Raw genomic sequence first — 17811 nt, 5'->3', positions numbered from 1 at the left:
TCATTACTTTTTTGTATGACAGCCAAACGCTCGCAAACGCGAACCTGGATACATAAATACCCCGGTTCAGCATTTGTATTGCAAACAGCAGCCTAAGGTTCCATCGTTTGCAATGCAGTTTCATTTTCACTAGCATAAATGAAGGGGATCAGGGGAGTACAAGTAAAAAGAGTATAAACTCTTTGAAACAACAGAGTTAAATGGTTCAAGGAACATTTAAGAAACCACATGATTTTAAATAATTACCTTTTTCTTTTCGTGAATAGGTGAAATAAGTTTAAAACATCTATTTGTATCAGAGAAAATAATGTAATCTTACAGAAGTGCCCATATATTATTACAGGACCGAATTTTGATTTTACCAGATTTACCGGGGATTTCAAAAGATTGTTTTGGATCTGGTCTTTGTTAGAATTGAAACTGGGGGGTTGATGTAATAAAATTTTCTTTTCTTTTTCTTTGTTTTCTTCTTTTTTTTTTTGGTGACATCTTATCACCCCTTGTATCTCTTTCTGGATTTCAATGAATTTTCTTTGTTATTTTTTTCTAAAAAAAAAAAACATATCATATGACCAAGGTCGATGGCATATTCTTTGTCCAATCATAATCAAATGCTCTGAACATCTATTGTGCTCAAAAGAACCACAACGCATCAAATGTCAGCTTACATACCAATTCGATTTCCCGTTTTTTATCAATCATCTCATCTCATCTAAGCTTGGCCGGAGGGAGAGGACACTGCATCCTGTTTATGTTGGTTCGGGTCCACATTACATGCTTTTGCCGTTTTCTCTGCCTCAGCTTTCTCAAGTAAAGCTTGCTCATGCATGGCTTTCATCATCTCCCTCATTTTCTTTTCCTCTCCTTCAAGTTGCATGTTCATTATTGTCTCAGCTTGCTTGTCAATTGGCTTGAAGTATTCTTCAATGGCAGCCTCCTGCAGAGAAACATCAAGTCTCCATTAAGTAGTCAAAATTGCATTAGAACCCCCGTCATCTTCACTATATAATGCTCAAACTTGAGTATGAAAATGGCTTTCACAAGAAGCCAAAATAGACTTCCAAGAAAAAGAAGGACCAGCCAACAAATTCTAATGAGAATTTTACACACAACAGTTGCACATTGCATTCTTGTAATAGAGATTTGCTGAATGGAAGTGGAAGAAAATAAGTGGTTATTGGCTAGATGAATAGTGAGGACTCAACCTTGCAGATGCAGCACTTCATTAGAAAAGCTACAGATCTTGCATCCAGAGTGAACGTCTCATTCACATGGATAAGGCAATTGGCAAGTGTTTTGGTTGATAATTTGACTGGTTCTGTATGTAACAGTCTATATGTTGGAATAATCTTCACTAAAGAAAGAAACCTCAAGGCTACTCAACCTAAATGGATTGGCTTCTGAAGCTATTAGGGAATAAAAGAAATGACCCTTGAACCAATGTATTTGAGCTAAATGATTAAATTTCATAGCAAGCAATGAAGCACATCTAGATTCCAATTCTTGGTTCTACAGTCAACATCTTGGTTTCTTTCCCATTCCAAAGCTTAGGATAGTGACTGATGAACTCAATAGAGCAGGATGGTGAACCAGGATTTATGTGGCCAACCCTGTATAGTTAGGATAAAGCTTTGTTGAGTTGAATCGAATTGACACAAATGACTTGTGCAATTTGCTACCTGATTAAAAACTAAATTATATTGGGAGAGTCAAGAAGTTACTAACACTATGAGGCGAAAATGAGTCTGGCTTAGTACAAATCTGGGTAGCTAACATCCCTTAAAAGGTAGTGTGGGCAGCTGTTATCGGTGCTTAACAAGGGATAGTCTATACAGGTGAAGCACAGAGATGGTTTCCCGGCAATGTGTTATGTGTTCAGCTGTAAGAGAGAGAGAGAGAGAAGAAATAGGCACCTATGTCAAATCAAAAAGACATATCAGGACGTGGCCTCAAATCAAAGAGCTTCGAAGGCAAGTTAATCCACAACACAAAAGGTCTGGCTTCTGAGCCAACTTTTAGTGGTTGGAATTTGTGAGTTGCTTTTGCCTTGACTTGTTATAAAAAGTCCATACACGTGCATTGATGTAATTGAGAAAAGTGAATGCATCAAGGACAACATGGTATTAAAAAAGTGAATGCATCAACATTACAAATTTCAGTTTCTTCTTCAGACAAATTTACCCCTGTTCATGCAAGTACTACTTACTGTTTCTTCCAGTTTCCGGTTTAATGTCTGCATTTCCTCAACCATACGGCGAACCTCAGCTAAAACAGCCTGTTCTGGGATCCTTCTCAAGGCTTCCTTCCTTTCTTGTGCCTGTGCAAGAAAAGGAAAAGACAAAATGGACATTGTGAATGGAAAGTGGAATGAGTTGTATTTAACATCAGTAACAAAGTTGGCTAGGCATATGCATTTTATCTTATTTTTCCTTACAGTGGTAAGAACTGAAATGCAATCACACAAAAAACTGTTTTGCAGAATTTTATACAAGTTGAGATTTAAGAGAAAAACAATATAATTGTGCTTTAACTGTTGTGAACTAAACTCTTTTAAAGGCTAATAAAAAGATACATTACTGATAAAAAAATGTTGCAAACTGATGAGGCCGGATTTGGCCCTCCAATGACATTATGACACATGGCACCTCATGACAACTAGGTGCAGCCCGGCACTCCACAGGCAGCTTGCCACCAAGCAGCTCGCCACCTCACAGGCAGCTTGCCACCAAGCAGCCCGGCACTTCACAGGCAGCTTGCCACTAGGCAACTCGCCACCATGCAGCCTGGCACCTTACGGGCAGCTCGTCTCCCAGTCAGACCGACCGCCGCGTGGTAATTCCAAGGATCTCACCATCGTACCCCGCGTCTTACGGGATCGTACCTTGTAACGGCTATCTATATTAGCTCACCCACTCCCCGATTCAGGCGAAAATGGGCAACCTTACCGGTTGGTGGCATTATCCCCACCTAACATGGAAACAGATCCTATCACAGCGGGGATCCAGGAACTACTCCACCAAACCCGCGAGGACTCCAGTATATAAAGGCCTCACCCCCCCCCCCAGGGGCGAGAAGAAAAATAATGTGTAATCTCTACTCTCTAGCTCTCTCATAATCTGATATCATCTTCAAGCTCACTACTAAGTGCTAACTTAACCATCGGAGTGACCTTGCCGGGTAAGGCACCCCGGGTTCTCTGATTCACCTCTTGCAGGTTCCTCAGTTCCCGTCGTTGCTGGTAGCCAGATCATCTCCAGCAAGGAGCAGCCGGATTGCGCTACGTCATTTGGCGCCGTCTATGGGAACTGCTACTAAAGCCCTTGTCTCCATTCAAAAATCTCAAGCTCAGAATCAAATCCATGGCTTCCTCCAGCAACGCCGGACAAAACAACAAAGTGCACGTCTTCGGGGGGCAAACTTAGTTCCCGTCTGTCTACCGCTTACTGCGGCTGAGGTCCTAGCGCTGACGATGCCCCAAGTGACTGCACAAGTGAACGCACCACTCCCTCCTGTAATCAGCGCAACATTCACTGAACCCTCTATGGTTCTGTGGGAAACGCTACAAAAAGCTAAGTTCTCATCCTACAAAAAGCTAAGTCCTCTTCTCCCAGAAAGCTAAGTCCTCACTTTTTAGAAACTAAAGCTCTCGCTTTATAGTTTCCATTTTTTATGAACTCAAAAACTATGCAGAAAGCTAACAGACTAAGCAGCTCAACCAACCTTACTTTCAATTCAGATAAAACCTCACCAGTCCTCTTCGTGAGGTCCCCTCTACAAAGATGAGCTCTTCGTGGCTTCCGCATGAGTTTGGCGGCCAACAGACTACATGGGCGCCCTTGCTGGTCGAGCCTTCCAAGGCTCCCGTACGAGCTGGCGACCTAAAGTTAGTGGTACTGCCCCCGAAGGTTGAATTCCTAGTAGCTTCTTGTAGGAGTGGGTGACCGGCGTCACGAGGTTGATGCAGCGCAGTCATAGCTCTAAGGCGCCCACCCGGCGGCCTGGCCCTATGGTATGGACTATATGGGAGGAAAGAAACCAAAGACTCTTCTCTAAAAAAAGTAAATCAAAGGAGGAAGTCATTGAAGCCATAAAAATCAGAACTGGACATTGGATGATGACCATGGAACTATTCAAAAACTTCTCCACAAATGACATTCTAAGAAACTGGACTGAAGTAGCACAAACAGATGTACCCAAAGAAGTTGTGAGAACGGAATGGAAGCCACCTGCACTGAACAAACTAAAACTAAACTTTGATGGGAGTTTTTCCTTTGGTAACCCAAGAAGGGCAGGTATAGGGGGTGTGATTAGAAATCATCTAGGTGAAGTTGTGGCACTCTTCTCATGACTAATAGATATTGGTGACTCAATACAGGCTAAATCTCTGGCTCTACTTCAAGGTTTAAAGATGGCTGAGCAGATTGGAACAACAGATTTAGAAATAGAGGAAGACTCACTACTAGTCATTTCTTGGGCTAAAAACATCACATCAGCACCTTGGAAGCTCAAATTTATCTACAGAGAAATTGACATACTTGCGAGGAGGTTCAACTCTCAGTTTGGTTGGGTCAAAAAGACTGCAAATGGGTTGGCGGAGACCCTAGCAAAACAGGGGGCAAATAGATCTACCTTGTACTGGGCAGAACTGTAACTGTTTGTATGTGTTTGTAGATTGGGTTAATGCATTACTGCAACCTATAACTATTGTAGTTCAATATTTCTGTTATTAATAAAAGTCTTTTTTGTTGATCAAAAAAAAATACCAACATGAAAGAACAACAAAAACTAAAAAATATAGAATAATTGCCCAACTTGGCTTTAGGAAGTATTTAACATGCCAAAATCAAACCATGGCAGAATTCCCTTTGAGAACCTTAACCCTTCCTCCATACTTGTCATGTTTTGATTTCAGTTAAATGGTCCTATTTGTTTTGCCGAACTCTAATAGTTTGAAGCCTATAAAGATTGAATAATTGCCCAACTTGGCTTTAGAAAGTGCTTAACATGCCAAAATCCCCATTCCTGGAATCACGTAGCTACTGCATTTTTAATTTGAGATTCACAAACCATTACTGTAATCACTTGGTTTGTTCATGACCTCATATATCCTATTTATAACATAATCAAAAACTTAGCATAGAACAAGTAGTGCTTTCTGTAAATAATACAAAATGCAAATCATCAACCGTGGTGGAAGAAGCATTTTCACTAAATTTCGAACTTCGTAGTTTATATTTGCATAAGCCAATAAAAAGAAGTTAATTACTTATATTGATCAATGAAACGGTCGTACATTATGATAAACAAAACTAAGCAGTACTGCCAATGCCCAGAATGGCTGCAACAAGGCAAAGCTATCCGGGAATAGGGAAATGGGAGAAACATGAAGAACCCTAACCTGTTCAAAGCGTCTTTGCAGTTGCAATCTGTAGGATCTGATTCTTCTCTCCTCATATCCCGAAAGAACCCTAACAAAGAACCAAGCTTTCCTCCCAAACTCCAGTAGTTTATCCATGATAAACGACTGCTATACAGTAACTCTTCCTGCATCCAAGAATAAACAAAATTCAACATCAGTAAGCGTCATTTAATTGGTGCCTGACTATCTGTAAACTGAAAGCACAAAGTCTGCTTCAATTCCTCAAGGGACCAAGACCTGGGTCCATCAAAAATCCAAACGAGTACTCTGTAAGACAAATTTCGAAATTACAGTTCAGTGTAAATCATCATTCATTGTTGCAACTCAGGGCAACTAAAGATCTCCTTAATAATCAAGAATACAGAGACCATAGAGCTGCACATAAACACGGGAAATTTTTCAAAAAAGAAAGAAAATAGGAAAGGAAATTCATCCTCACCTTCCATGGAGTACCGCGTAACTGGAGATCAATGGTGTTGCAGCCAGCAAATGACTATATAAGTATAAACATGAATGGGGCTTTACATAAACCGACCCAAACCCACCCACTATCAATCCACCCATACCCACCCATCTCTCATATGGGTCGGTCAATATGGACCAAGCAATTTATTCGGGTCGGGTCAATTCATCAGGTCAAACGGAAAAAAAGGCACCAACCATTGGTCATTCGTTCTCCTCCCTCTCCACTCTGCTCCCAAACTGAAGGTGGATAGAGGGCAATTGATGTAGGGTGATTTGGCCCGACCTAGTAATAGGACATGTGGACACAACCTAACTGACAGGACAACAGCTCATCCCGACATCCAAAAAATTTCGAGGAGCCTTTGGAGTAAGATATTCTCATACTGTTCACATAACCAAAGTTTTTTTTTGGTTTAAGCTTGGATTGGTCTTGTCTGGACCTACTAAGAACTAAAAAAGGGCATATAAGAGAAGGAACAATAGTAAGACTATTAAACCAACAGATAAAGCTTTTGATAACGAGAATTTTCAGGGTGCCTCTAATTTGGGTAAGCAATTGGAGACTGGTCAACATGAAGCTGCAACTGAGAAGGATTCCATTCCTATTGTAAGAGACCTTGATAAAAGTGTTGAAAGGAAGGTGGAGAAAACTGGTAATATTTCTATCGAGGCAGCGACTAAAAAGGGTGTAGAAATTGGTAAAAGCTTGGGTTTGTTCTTCTGGGGAGGTGAGGAATTCGCCAGGAAAGCCTTTGAAGAGTTTGAGAGGAAGAAGGAAGAAAGTTCGAGAAAAAGGGTATTTGAAGGAGGGAGATGGGATGAAAAGGGCAACAACTAAGGGGAGGTGTTTGTAGGGGAAGATTAGGTTATCTCCTCTGCTACTCATCTTGCTCACGTTGCAGTTGACTTCTATAAAATTGGCCTAGGATCTGGTTCCAGAGGAGTTAGTTTTCTTTTCTTTTTATTAGAGTCTTCTTGTTGACTGTTTTTTAGTGTAAAAAGTGTCTTAGTCTTATCTTCTCCTAGATGATTTCTTATCACATTCCTTCTATACTTTCTTTTTTTTAATGGAATTTTCTTTATTACTTTTCAAAAAAAAAAAGAAGCTTGAGTATGAGGTCATCTTTTATTTATTACAAAAAAGATCTTGTATATTCTTCCTCATGATGGCATGATCTTTGTCATTTTTTTTTTGAAGGTATAATTGTAATAAGTATCAAAAAGTGAGTAGAAAAAATGGTCCTTTCTGTTAGACAATGTATGCCCTTAGCTCCAATCAAAATGATGTACTTAATGACATTTATTGTAAATGAATAAAGTACATATTTGATTTGTGTTCCTGTGGTGTGTTTCTATGTAATACCCTTAAACTGGACACTTATGAGACTTGTGTTAATTTAGAATGTTCATAGTCGTTGGATAAGTCTGGGGAGATTTATCCTGCCAAGGCTGACACTGGTGTGCTACCAAATGTTGGGGTGGCCGATTTCAACCACCAGGGTGAGACCCAAGGCACATGCAGTGTAGGTTTACTTGAAACCCTGAACCGGACCAGATTTCCAGTATTGCCCTGGACCTTGGAGATTGATGGGCAAAACTGGAATGTTACACCTGACCCCTAGACTCGATTATGATACTGCACTAGGTGTCGGATTGGGCTGTCTTTGATATGCCAATCAGTGAGATCCTTAGAGGGGGTCAAAACCTGGGTATGTTGGGACAGTCCGAGAATTCATCTGAGTGGGTGATCATGGTGACAGGATCAGCCCCTTTGTCGGAGAAAGGTAATGATCAGGGATGCACTCTCTCTGATGGAAACCAAACTGCCGGCAGTTGATTTCAATCGTTGAAATTTTGTTTTGCAAAATATATAAATATATATAGTTTCAAATTGTTTGCAAATGGTTTTAATTCCCGGGATCCATATGAGTAGAGAGTGTAGCACTGTTCCTTGCAGCCGAGGGAGAGGTCCTCTCTTGTCGGGCAGTGTTTGATCATTATGGGCTGAGAAGTTAAGTGTAAGACCATTGAGGGTAATACCTGATGGGCTAATCTTGCATCTGCCCACAGTCCCTGGGTTTTTATAAAGTGGCTTGGCCTAGGGACCATTTAGTGTAAGTGTTGGGCCCATTAGGAGCTCATGTGATGGGCTTCAGGGGGTTTCACTGTCTTTTCAGTGAATTCGGCCAGGCCTTGTAACAAAGGTTGGGCTGAACCCATGTGGCTGATGTGTAGATCAATGTTTGGGTCCCACGCCATACAAAGAAGCCCAAATGGGCAGCAGTTTGGAAGCAGAGTGAGCACTTAAGCTTCATGGGCCTAAAGCCCATTTTGAACTGGGCTGATTTGATCAGTTAACTAAAAGGGCGAATCTGAGATTAGATCAGCATATAGGATTGGGCCTTAACCCTATCCACTCAGAGAGTCTAGATCTAAATAAGACTTAGATCTAGAAACCTCCTAATAAGATTAGGAGAGGGCTGATCTAATCTGCAGATAAGATAAGGGTTTACCCTTATCACTTAAAGGGAATTCTGATCCAAATATGATTTGGATCAGCAACTCCTAATAGGATTAGGAGCTGATCCCTTTAAGGTTATAAAAGGAGGAGGGGGCGGCAGCCTCTGGGATTATCAGATAATCAGATCTTCCTACTCTCAGAGCAAGAGACACAGAAGAGAGAACATAGCATCACTGCGCTAATTTCTCTCTACCGCCTCCTTCCTGCCGCCGCCGCCACTACCAATTCGATCTCCTCTTTCAAGCAGGAGCGATCAAGATAGGATCTTGATATCAGCCTTTGGAGAAGGGTTGATCTGAAGTTGTGTTCACAGCCTCCAGCGAATTCTTGTGAAGGGTTCGGTTCGTGGGACGAACACTGCTGATTCTGCTCCACCCTACACTATTCATCTTCAGTGGGAGCAGTCTTTGGAGTCTTTCTTTGGACGTGAACACGTTCGTTGGGAGATATTGCTTCTCCGTATCAGGTATATCCCTCTCCTGCTTCTGGTTTCAGATCTGGTTTGGTTTAGGGTTCAAGGTTGATCATTGAAAATGCAAATTTTCTAAAACAGGGAATGTAATTCCCAGTTGAGGGGAGAGGAAATTTTTGAAATTTCGCCCAACCTTCCTGCAAGGTTCGGCCATCCATATGATGGATCTCTCATTCCTTCACTTTGTACAAAGAGTTCCTATACATATGAACAAATCCCAAGGAGCCCCAATAAAATCCACTTCCAAAATGAAGATGAGGTGAATTCTCCTTCAAAACAAGTAGCCATCTAGCTTCTAATCATTTCTATAGCAGAATTGATTACTGCTTGGCCTTGCTTTTTGCTCAAACACCCTTTAATTTCTTTCAAGTCAAATGACCTAGAAAATTGCTTCCTGGATGGCTGCCCGGCAGCATTTTCCTTTTTCTGTCATTCCTAGAACATGCCAACCAGCTAGTAGTGCCTTAACTGAGGCAGGGCAATGCCATTGAAGGGGCACTGCCTTGCAGAAAAAAAAAAAAATGCCAGATTCTGGTTGAGAAGGTGTAGAAGTGGAAGAGATGAGCTGTTGTTTCAACCTCTTTATAGCACAGGGGGCAGAGATCAGACAAATTCATAGTTTCATACCCTTACTATCTAACACACACACACATTATATAACAGAAACCAATTCATTAATCAGAAACAATCATGAGTTGCTCAAAACAAAAGGGCAGCAGGCCAAAGAGTACAACAACTTCCATAAACAGAAGCCTTAAAAGTAACAAAGTGAAATAGAAATAGAAAGAGAACTGTTACAGATTATTGCTTGGTCCAGGGTAGCCCCATTCAAGAAAGTCTCCCAATCCCAGCTCTTGCCAAAAGAATCTACTAATGTATTGGCACTCCTAGGAACCCAATTGAATGAGCTGTTCAAATTGGAATATAGAGAATGAGCCAATTTCATCAGAGGTCTGAACTGCCATGGGTTGATTCTGAGATCATCTCATCCAACATACAATTGTTTGGCAATCACCCTCCACTTCCACATTTCTCAAGTGCATCACTAATAGTTATAAACCTTGAATTAGAGCCATCAATTCTGCCCTTTGGCTCAGTTTGGAAGCAGTACAAATGCAAATATGTACAGCGTAAATACATACAAAATAGAAGGTTTTTCACTCTACAAATTTGCATTTGTACTCCTTCCAAACTCAGCCTTTGGGAGTTCCCAAAATGAACTGGACCAAAAAAACTAAGGATTTATTGCGTTGGTGGTCCCTAACAACCACCCCCACTCCAGACATCCTTTGATTACCCAAGCAGCACCCAACAAAATTCAGTTAATACCTTCCTGTCGTTGGTGGAGACCAGAATCATCCTTGAAAACCATCTATGCTATTTCGTCCTCTCAATATGTCATTAAGGGTTACACCATTAAATTCTTTACAAATCATGTCCCAGTGTGCAACTCTTTATGTTATGAGTTCAATCAAACACAATTCCCATAAAACTGCTCCACGTGTACATTATTCATACCCTTCCTAGCTAACATATCCTTTGTTAGACACCTTTCCCAGGCACCAACCGAGCAAAAAACTTGGCTTTTGAGGGAGCTACTGTTCTCCAAATTGCCTTGTGAGGAAAAGAGTCATCCAAGCCTCATAACAACCCTTTATAAAAGGATCTCACTGTGAAGACTGAAGAGACCGGATTTTATCCATCTCCAACTTCTGGAATCTTGGGAATGTGGGTTTACTTGGCTGATTCTGAATCAAGGCAAGTAGTTTAGTTACTTCCCACACCTCCCAATTGTTGAAGTTTCTTCTGAAAGAGGGAGTCCAGGTTATCATTTCCCCACGAACCTGATAAGACTCTGCTACTAGAATATCAGGATTGCTAGTCACTCTGAACAGATCCAGAAACATTTCCTTCAGCACCCTGTCATTGCACCATGGGTCCTTCCAGAACTTAATTTGACTACCATTCCCTAATTTGTATTTTATACCTTTGATAAAATGAGGGGAAGCTTTATTAATTCTCCTCCATGCATTACATCAATAAGCTAAGCTGCTTGAGAACTTCCAGCAGCCCAACCATTGGCATTAATTCCATACTTCTCAGCAATCACTCTTCTCCACAAGCCATCTGGTTCAGCTACAAAACGCCAAAACCATCTCCCCAGGAGTGCCACATTAAAATTTCTTACTCTTCTAATACCCTGCCCACCATCAGAGATGTGTTTATAAATTTATTTCCAACTCACCAGGTGAAACTTTTCTGAATCCTTCCACTCAGCCCACAGGGCTAATTTCCTTTTAATTGCTTCCTTTGGATAGATAGCGAGTCTCCCAAAGGACTAATTTCTTGTTCATCCTCTTGAAGATAGAATTGATTCCAAATGCTCTTTGAAGTACATCTTGCTCCAAAGGGTAGGCCTTGGTATTTGGAATGAAGATGGCTAGTTTTGCAGACTAGGGCCACAACATAATTTCCAAGGCAATGAGGTGAGGCTAGACAATAGGGAGCACCTTGTCACCTAGTCGCCTAGGCAATGGGATTTTTTTTTTGAATAAAAACCATGAACCATGGGTGATTCCCTAGGTTCGATAGCAAGAAACAACCATCTTTCACTATTTATTGTCTATAATCTTTATAAAAAAATGTGTAAACTTCATTTAAAACATAGAAAATCACCATATTCATGAAAAAATGGAAGAAAAAGAAATTTCAGAAAATAGAGGGGTTAAGCCTCTATTTTTGTCCTAAGAAAAGAAGAAAAGAAAATAAAGGATTAAAGAAGAAAAATAAGTGTGTTGATTGGACAAACTTTTGAGCTCTTTCATGCTTATTAGTTCAGGTTTTGAGGTCTTTGAGGGTTCAAGACAATATACATATTTGATTGAACCCTAATAAATAAGAATAATAATACAAAAGCTAGTATTTTAACTCAAGCTAAATAATTTATTTTAATAATGTTTGTTTTGTTATCATAATATCAGAAAATTCAGATTATAAAAGTATCCAAGAGCGCCGTGTAAAAAATATCTTGTCAATTAAGTGAGGTGACCCTCCATGAGCGCCTTATCGCCTAGGCGTCTATCTACATGTTAAGCTCCCTTGATATTATTTGATTGTCATAGTTAATTAGTTAGGTAGTATTGTTATGTGGATTGGGAAAAGCCCAAAAAAGTTGAACCTTGCTGGGTTATTTGATGCAAAATTCAGATCTTTATTAAGCCCAAGAAAGGAGAAATTGAAATTTTCATGGACAAACAATTTTCTCCTATGATCAATCTAGGATTAAACAATCAAATTTGATGTCTAGATCAAAGTTGGAATGTTACCTGATGCAGAAACCACAATTGCACCTCCCAAAGTGGTGATCCACGACCAAAACTCGGGTCCAAATCGAGTTCCAGAACTGAAGATGGTGCAGTCCAATAGCAAGAACTTGATCTAGTCTTCTTTTGTAAATCGATGTGCACTCCAATGACTTTGAATGCAGCTGTTAATGACTTGAGCAATCTGTGTTTTTGCTGGAAAACTGAGAGAGAAAAGAGAGAAAAAACTCCCCTGTAAACCTTGGTTGAACTAGGGTTTGGAGGTAGGGGAATAGATGATAATCTCTAGCTAGAATCTCCCATTCTCTTATCATATATAGAGCTGGATTTTTTTTTTTTTATCAGCAACACAGAAAAGATTCATTAATTAAAAAAAAAATCATGTACAATAAGAAGTTGTGGGCGGACAAGAAGTCCAAAGTATCCCACTAATTACATCACAGCCCCAAGCATAGCCCAAAGGACAAATCCTTTAATTACAACACCACCCCAAAGGTAACCCAAAAGGAAAATCCCACTAACTACAACATAGCCCAGAAAATAGATTGTCTTTGAACTCCTTGCTTAGCTAGACTATCAGCCATGCTGTTAGCTGATCTTCTAATCCATCTTATTTGAATCACCATGTCTTTAGAATCCTGCTTGAAGTGCCTGAGCTCATTCCTTAGCTGCCAAATTATTCCTTCCCCTTTCTTCAGCCAGTTTACCACAATTTTGAGTCCCCTTCAATAATCAACCTATTAATCCCATTTATTTAGCTTTTTCAATACCATATACTTCTGCCTTCATTTCTGAGCATGCTGAATAGGACCTGAGAACATGGCTAACATATTTCCATTCTCTTCCCTTATTACCCCACCAATGCCCGATGGGCCCGGATTTCCCAGACAGCTGCCATCAAAATTTAGTTTCTTCCACCCAGCATCCAGAGGGGACCAGAATTCATTTACAATAGATCTTCTAGATGCAGTGTTTGCAATTGTTCCCCATGATCTGAAAAAGTCTTCTGTCATAAAATCAACAAACAATTTTAGTGTTTTCACCCAATGTGCCACCCTTAGAGTTATCACTTCAATCACAGCTTCTTTGCTTCTTTCTTTGTCATCAAAGATCCTCAGATTTCTTTCTTCCCAAATTGTCCAAGCTACTGTTGCTCTAGTGCTTATTCCCATAATTCTGCCTCTCCTTTTAGAACACCTGAAAATGTGAGAACTAAAAAAGCTTTCCAGATTAACAGGAGTAGTCCAACTGCATCCCAATAGAAGGGAAAACCACTCCCAAATATAGGTAGCAAAAGGATAGGAAATTAAAAAGCGAAAGGCAGTCTCACCATGCAACTTAAATAAGGAGCACCAATTTGGTCTTTTTCTCTGAAGCATATCACATGTATTGAAGTTTGGATGTTGGAATATTGTAGTCCAACTAGGAGTTTCCAAATCAACTTTCTAACTTAGAAGTTTCTAAATAGGAAACCATGCTAATCATATTAAAACTATGAAAGAAACCAAACCCTTCTCAATTCGGCCCAAACTATCCAACTATCCAGTTTCCTAGTCAAATTAGTCTTTGTTGGGAATTGGATCGACACACTCATCATTTAATCTACAACTTTAACTAGTCAATAATACTTGGATATTGTATGGCATGGGACTCACTAGCTTCACCAGTTGAAGCTAGTGTACTGTCTACCCAATCGAATTGGGCTTAGAACCGGCCCAACACTTAAACATAAGTGAGCTTTGGGTTTCAGCCACCCTATGAACCCAAAACCAATGGTTTAATGTGAGAAATATGCCCATCAAGTTTCAACCCAAAAGACTTTTGCTCTTAACTTCTCAACCCAATCCAATAGGATTGGGGGACTTGCTTAGAGCACAAGTGTTGGCCATCCTCTAGGGGCACAGATTGGCTAAGCAATTGAGTATGCAACAGCTAGAGGTGGAGGGAGACTCAAAATTAGTAGTAGGTTGGTTACAAACAAATAGTTTGGGAATGTGGTCCCTTAGACAACTTGTAAAGGAATTATTGAGCCTCACAAAGGAGCAGGGTGTAATTGCTAATTGGACTAGGAGGTCAGCAAATGCTTTAGTTGACACTCTAGCAAAGTAAGGAGTGAATAGAGAGTCTTTGTTTTGGGCTGTGTTGTAATTTGATTTTATGATCAGGGGTCACCTTATACTTTTGTAGGTGACAGTTGTATTTCTATTTTTCAAGCTAATGAAAATTACCATTTCCTATCCAAAAAAAAAACTTCTCAGCCCATAATATTTATACACTGCTCACAGGGAAGGACCTCTTCCTTAACTATGAAATGCAGTGCCACACTCTCTACTCAAATGGATTTTGGGATTAAAACCTTTTGCAAACTCTTTTAAAAAATAAGCTATTTATAAATATAAATACATTTTGCAAATTGATTCCAAAACAAGTTGAAATTCATTGTCAATAGTTTGAGGTTTCCATTAGAGAGAATGTGGCTAATTCTATCACAATGATCACCCACTCAAGTGATATTCCAAATTGCTCTGACATACTTAGGTATTTGGCCCTTAGAGGATCTCACTGGTTAGTACATCAAAAACAGCCCAGTCCAACACTTAGTGTAATATCACTATCAAGTTTGGAGTTAAGTGCAACTTTCTAGTTTTACCCATCTAATCCCAAGGTCCAAGTCATAACCGAAATGGTACTTGTTTAATGATTCAGTAAACACCCACTAATTGTACTTTGAGTCTAACCCTAGTAATTAAGACAAACAACTCCACTAATTCAGTAGTACAATGGTGTCAACCTTAACAAGATGAACTTCCCAAGTTTAGCAAATGGCTGAGAACATTCTAAACTAACATAAGTTTCATAAATGTCCAATTTAAGGAGTAATACACAAAAACACACCAAAACACTGTCTAACAATTATATCCTTGAGTTAGTCTCTATGTTATATGATAATGGGTTGTTCTTGTATCATTTGGTGTAGGAATAGCAGACATGCCTGCATTGGGTTATTTGGTCTTTCATTTGATTGATAGTAGTAGCATGTTTGTGTTTTATTGGATGGTCATAAGAAATTGTTGTGATTGTGTGAACTCATGAAAACCAAATTTTAGGGCATTTTTTCCCATTTATGGATGCCCAAGTCTACAAGCATACCATTCATCACTGTAAAGGAAAAATAAGAAATATAGGGAACTATTGTCATCCAAATTCTCAGAATATGTATTCTGAATCCAAGGTAACAAAGACATATGCATGCATACAAAGTAAATTTGCTTCTTCCCATGCTTCCCGGAACAAAGCCACCATAGTTGTAGAATGCAAACAAACAAGGCTTTAATCCGAAAAGAAATCAAATTCAACTTTTCCAAATCGCCGGTACACTGCAAGATTGTGGCATCCAGCTCTTATAAAGCTCATGCACCCTAGAATCGACTAACCTCCTCAAGCTGCAGCAACAGAGAAACTAAAGAGTGCGTACATGACTAGATGTGATCTATCAAGCTAGTTGGACTGTTCGCAGTGAGAGTCACAGACCTGAGACCTCATGCCTCACCCTAACCTATAATCTTATTAACAAAAATCAAGATAAGAATAATCAAATCATGAATATTAATGCATACGACAATCTGAATTCCATTTCTCACAAAACCCCAATTCCCCCCTGACAGTATGCAAGTTACGCTCCAATAAGTAATTCATCTAATCATCGAATAAACTAAGAGAACAAAGCAGACAATTTGGAATCTCGTGCAAAAACATATATATATGAAGTTTAAATAAACAAACGAAATCATGCACATGAGTATTCAATTCATACAAATTAACCTCACTAATTAGTCAAAAAACCACGAGTCAAAACCAATCACGGGATCTGAAACCATAGCACCAGGAACTAGCCAGATCGCTACTCATATGTAAAAATAAGCATAAGGTTAAATGATAAACATGCCAATTACCAGAAAGGAATTAGAACAATAGGCATATAGATCTTGGTCAAAAATTATAACTTGAAATAAATCTTCCTTCGTTCAGAACAAAACCATCACAGATCTAGCGAAAATTAACAAAACCCAAAGCAAATCGAAAAGGGGGGAAAAACAAACTGCATGAGAGATCCGATTCTGGTCAAACCAGGAACGATTTCCAGATAAGTTGGGCAAAACCCAAAGCGAAGGATAACTTGAACTTACTACTCCGGATTCATGATCGTATATCACTAAGACCGACAAAGCTAGAACGACAATAGACGACGGCGATGGAGTTCTCTGGTTTTCCGGCAGGAAATCGAACCGAACCTCGGACTTTCACCGGAAAAAAAAAAGGTGAATTGCGGAGAAGATTCCAAAAAAAAAGGAATTTTGAACGAAGCAAGAAATCGGGGAATGGAGAAAGGAATTAAGGGTTGTTTGATTGCTGAGAAAGGGATGAGAAAAGGGAATTGCTATCAAGCCTAGCAACGGCTCAGGGTTGAATGCTAAAACCCAGGAGGTTATTGCTACCAAACCTAGCCTACTATTAGGACTTTTTCTATTTGTATTAATGTAGTAGATGTTACTCCATTTTGACATAGTTCCCCGCGACTATGGTCTATTGAAATAAAGTATATACTATTAAACCTATAAGGCTTATCTAAGGAGCTGTCAAATCATCCATCCTCTCTCAATTTTCTTATTTAATGTATTCATGGTATACTGAATGAAGTAAATTTATTCATGGTTAATGGTTGTTCTTATTTTTTTTTTCATTGACTATTTTTCTAGCATATAAATTACATAGGCATTCTAGAATGAATTCCCCCATTTATTTATTTATTTATTTTTTATGAATAGATGGAGCAAAATTTGCTTTATGCAATTGTTGGGGCTGTAACTACTATGGTTGTAGTTATATTTTCATTGTTGCAAGAATATGTGGATTATATTGATAGGGAAACATTCGTGAACCGGGATTTTGAACGAAGGGATTTATTGGATAGATTATATAGACAAAAAGAAATAGATTGTTATAACCAATTAAGAACGGGGAAAGCAGCCTTTGCAAGGCTATGCAAGATTATTCGTGAAACAGGAAGACTACATGATACAATGAGGTGCACGGTAGAAGAACAAGTGGCACGCTTCCTACACATATTGGCACACAACGTTAGGAATAGAACAATGGGCTTTCATTTCAGTCGGTCTAGTGAGATTGTGAGTCGTTATTTCAACAACGTATTGAATGCTTTGTTGAGCTTGGAGGATAGGTACTTGATTCAACCAAGTGGTACTGAAACACTTCTAGAAATTAGAAACCGACATGATTTTTTGCCATATTTCAAAGTAATTAAGTGATAAAGTCTTCTTTATGATGTATGCACCCATAAAAATGAATAATAAAAAACTTAAATCTATTGGCAGGATTGTGTTGGGGCAATCGATGGCTCACACCTCCCTATGAAAGTCCCTTCTACTGATGTTGCTAAGTTTCGAGGTCGTAAATCTTATCCCACACAAAACATCCTTGCTGCATAAACTTTCAATTTGTAGTTCACATATGTATTACCTGGTTGGGAGGGTGCCGCATCGGATTCTCACACGCTTAACAATGCTCTGAGGAAAGAGCATAAATTAGAGGT

The 17811-nt window shown here is 39.4% G+C and overlaps 1 protein-coding gene across 3 annotated transcripts; it reads right to left on the bottom strand.

The window, feature by feature from the left end:
* Positions 1-550: 550 nt before the first annotated feature.
* LOC104589455 (transcription factor IIIB) lies at positions 551-16708 on the bottom strand. Of its 3 annotated transcripts, XM_010247802.3 has the most exons (5): positions 16388-16708; positions 12204-12403; positions 5399-5544; positions 2207-2317; positions 551-937 (listed from the first exon to the last, which is right to left on the bottom strand). In XM_010247802.3, exons 3-5 carry the CDS (start codon positions 5513-5515, stop codon positions 713-715), a joined length of 453 nt encoding a protein of 150 aa, XP_010246104.1. In that variant the 5' UTR covers positions 5516-5544; positions 12204-12403; positions 16388-16708; the 3' UTR covers positions 551-712. The 3 variants fall into 3 exon arrangements, with proteins under 3 accessions (XP_010246104.1, XP_010246103.1, XP_088752005.1); XM_010247801.3 differs by lacking the exon at positions 12204-12403 and having other exon boundaries at positions 16388-16660; XM_088895879.1 differs by lacking the exons at positions 12204-12403; positions 16388-16708 and adding an exon at positions 5859-11786.
* Positions 16709-17811: the final 1103 nt, after the last annotated feature.

This window comes from Nelumbo nucifera, chromosome 1, assembly GCF_055504915.1.
Source record: "Nelumbo nucifera cultivar China Antique chromosome 1, China Antique-T2T, whole genome shotgun sequence".
Taxonomy (NCBI): Eukaryota; Viridiplantae; Streptophyta; class Magnoliopsida; order Proteales; family Nelumbonaceae; genus Nelumbo; species Nelumbo nucifera.
Note: the sequence above shows the minus strand (reverse complement) of the source record. Positions and strands in the feature narration are given on the sequence as shown.

Bases quoted from the DNA above. Each gene is read 5' to 3' on its own strand.
- LOC104589455 (XM_010247802.3), bottom strand. From the start codon at position 5,515: ATGGATAAACTACTGGAGTTTGGGAGGAAAGCTTGGTTCTTTGTTAGG. The intron at 2,318-5,398 runs GTTAGGGTTCTT...TTTCTTGCACAG, and splicing joins TGCAAAGACGCTTTGAACAG to GCACAAGAAAGGAAGGAAGC. The intron at 938-2,206 runs GTAAGTAGTACT...GTTTCTCTGCAG, and splicing joins ACCGGAAACTGGAAGAAACA to GAGGCTGCCATTGAAGAATA.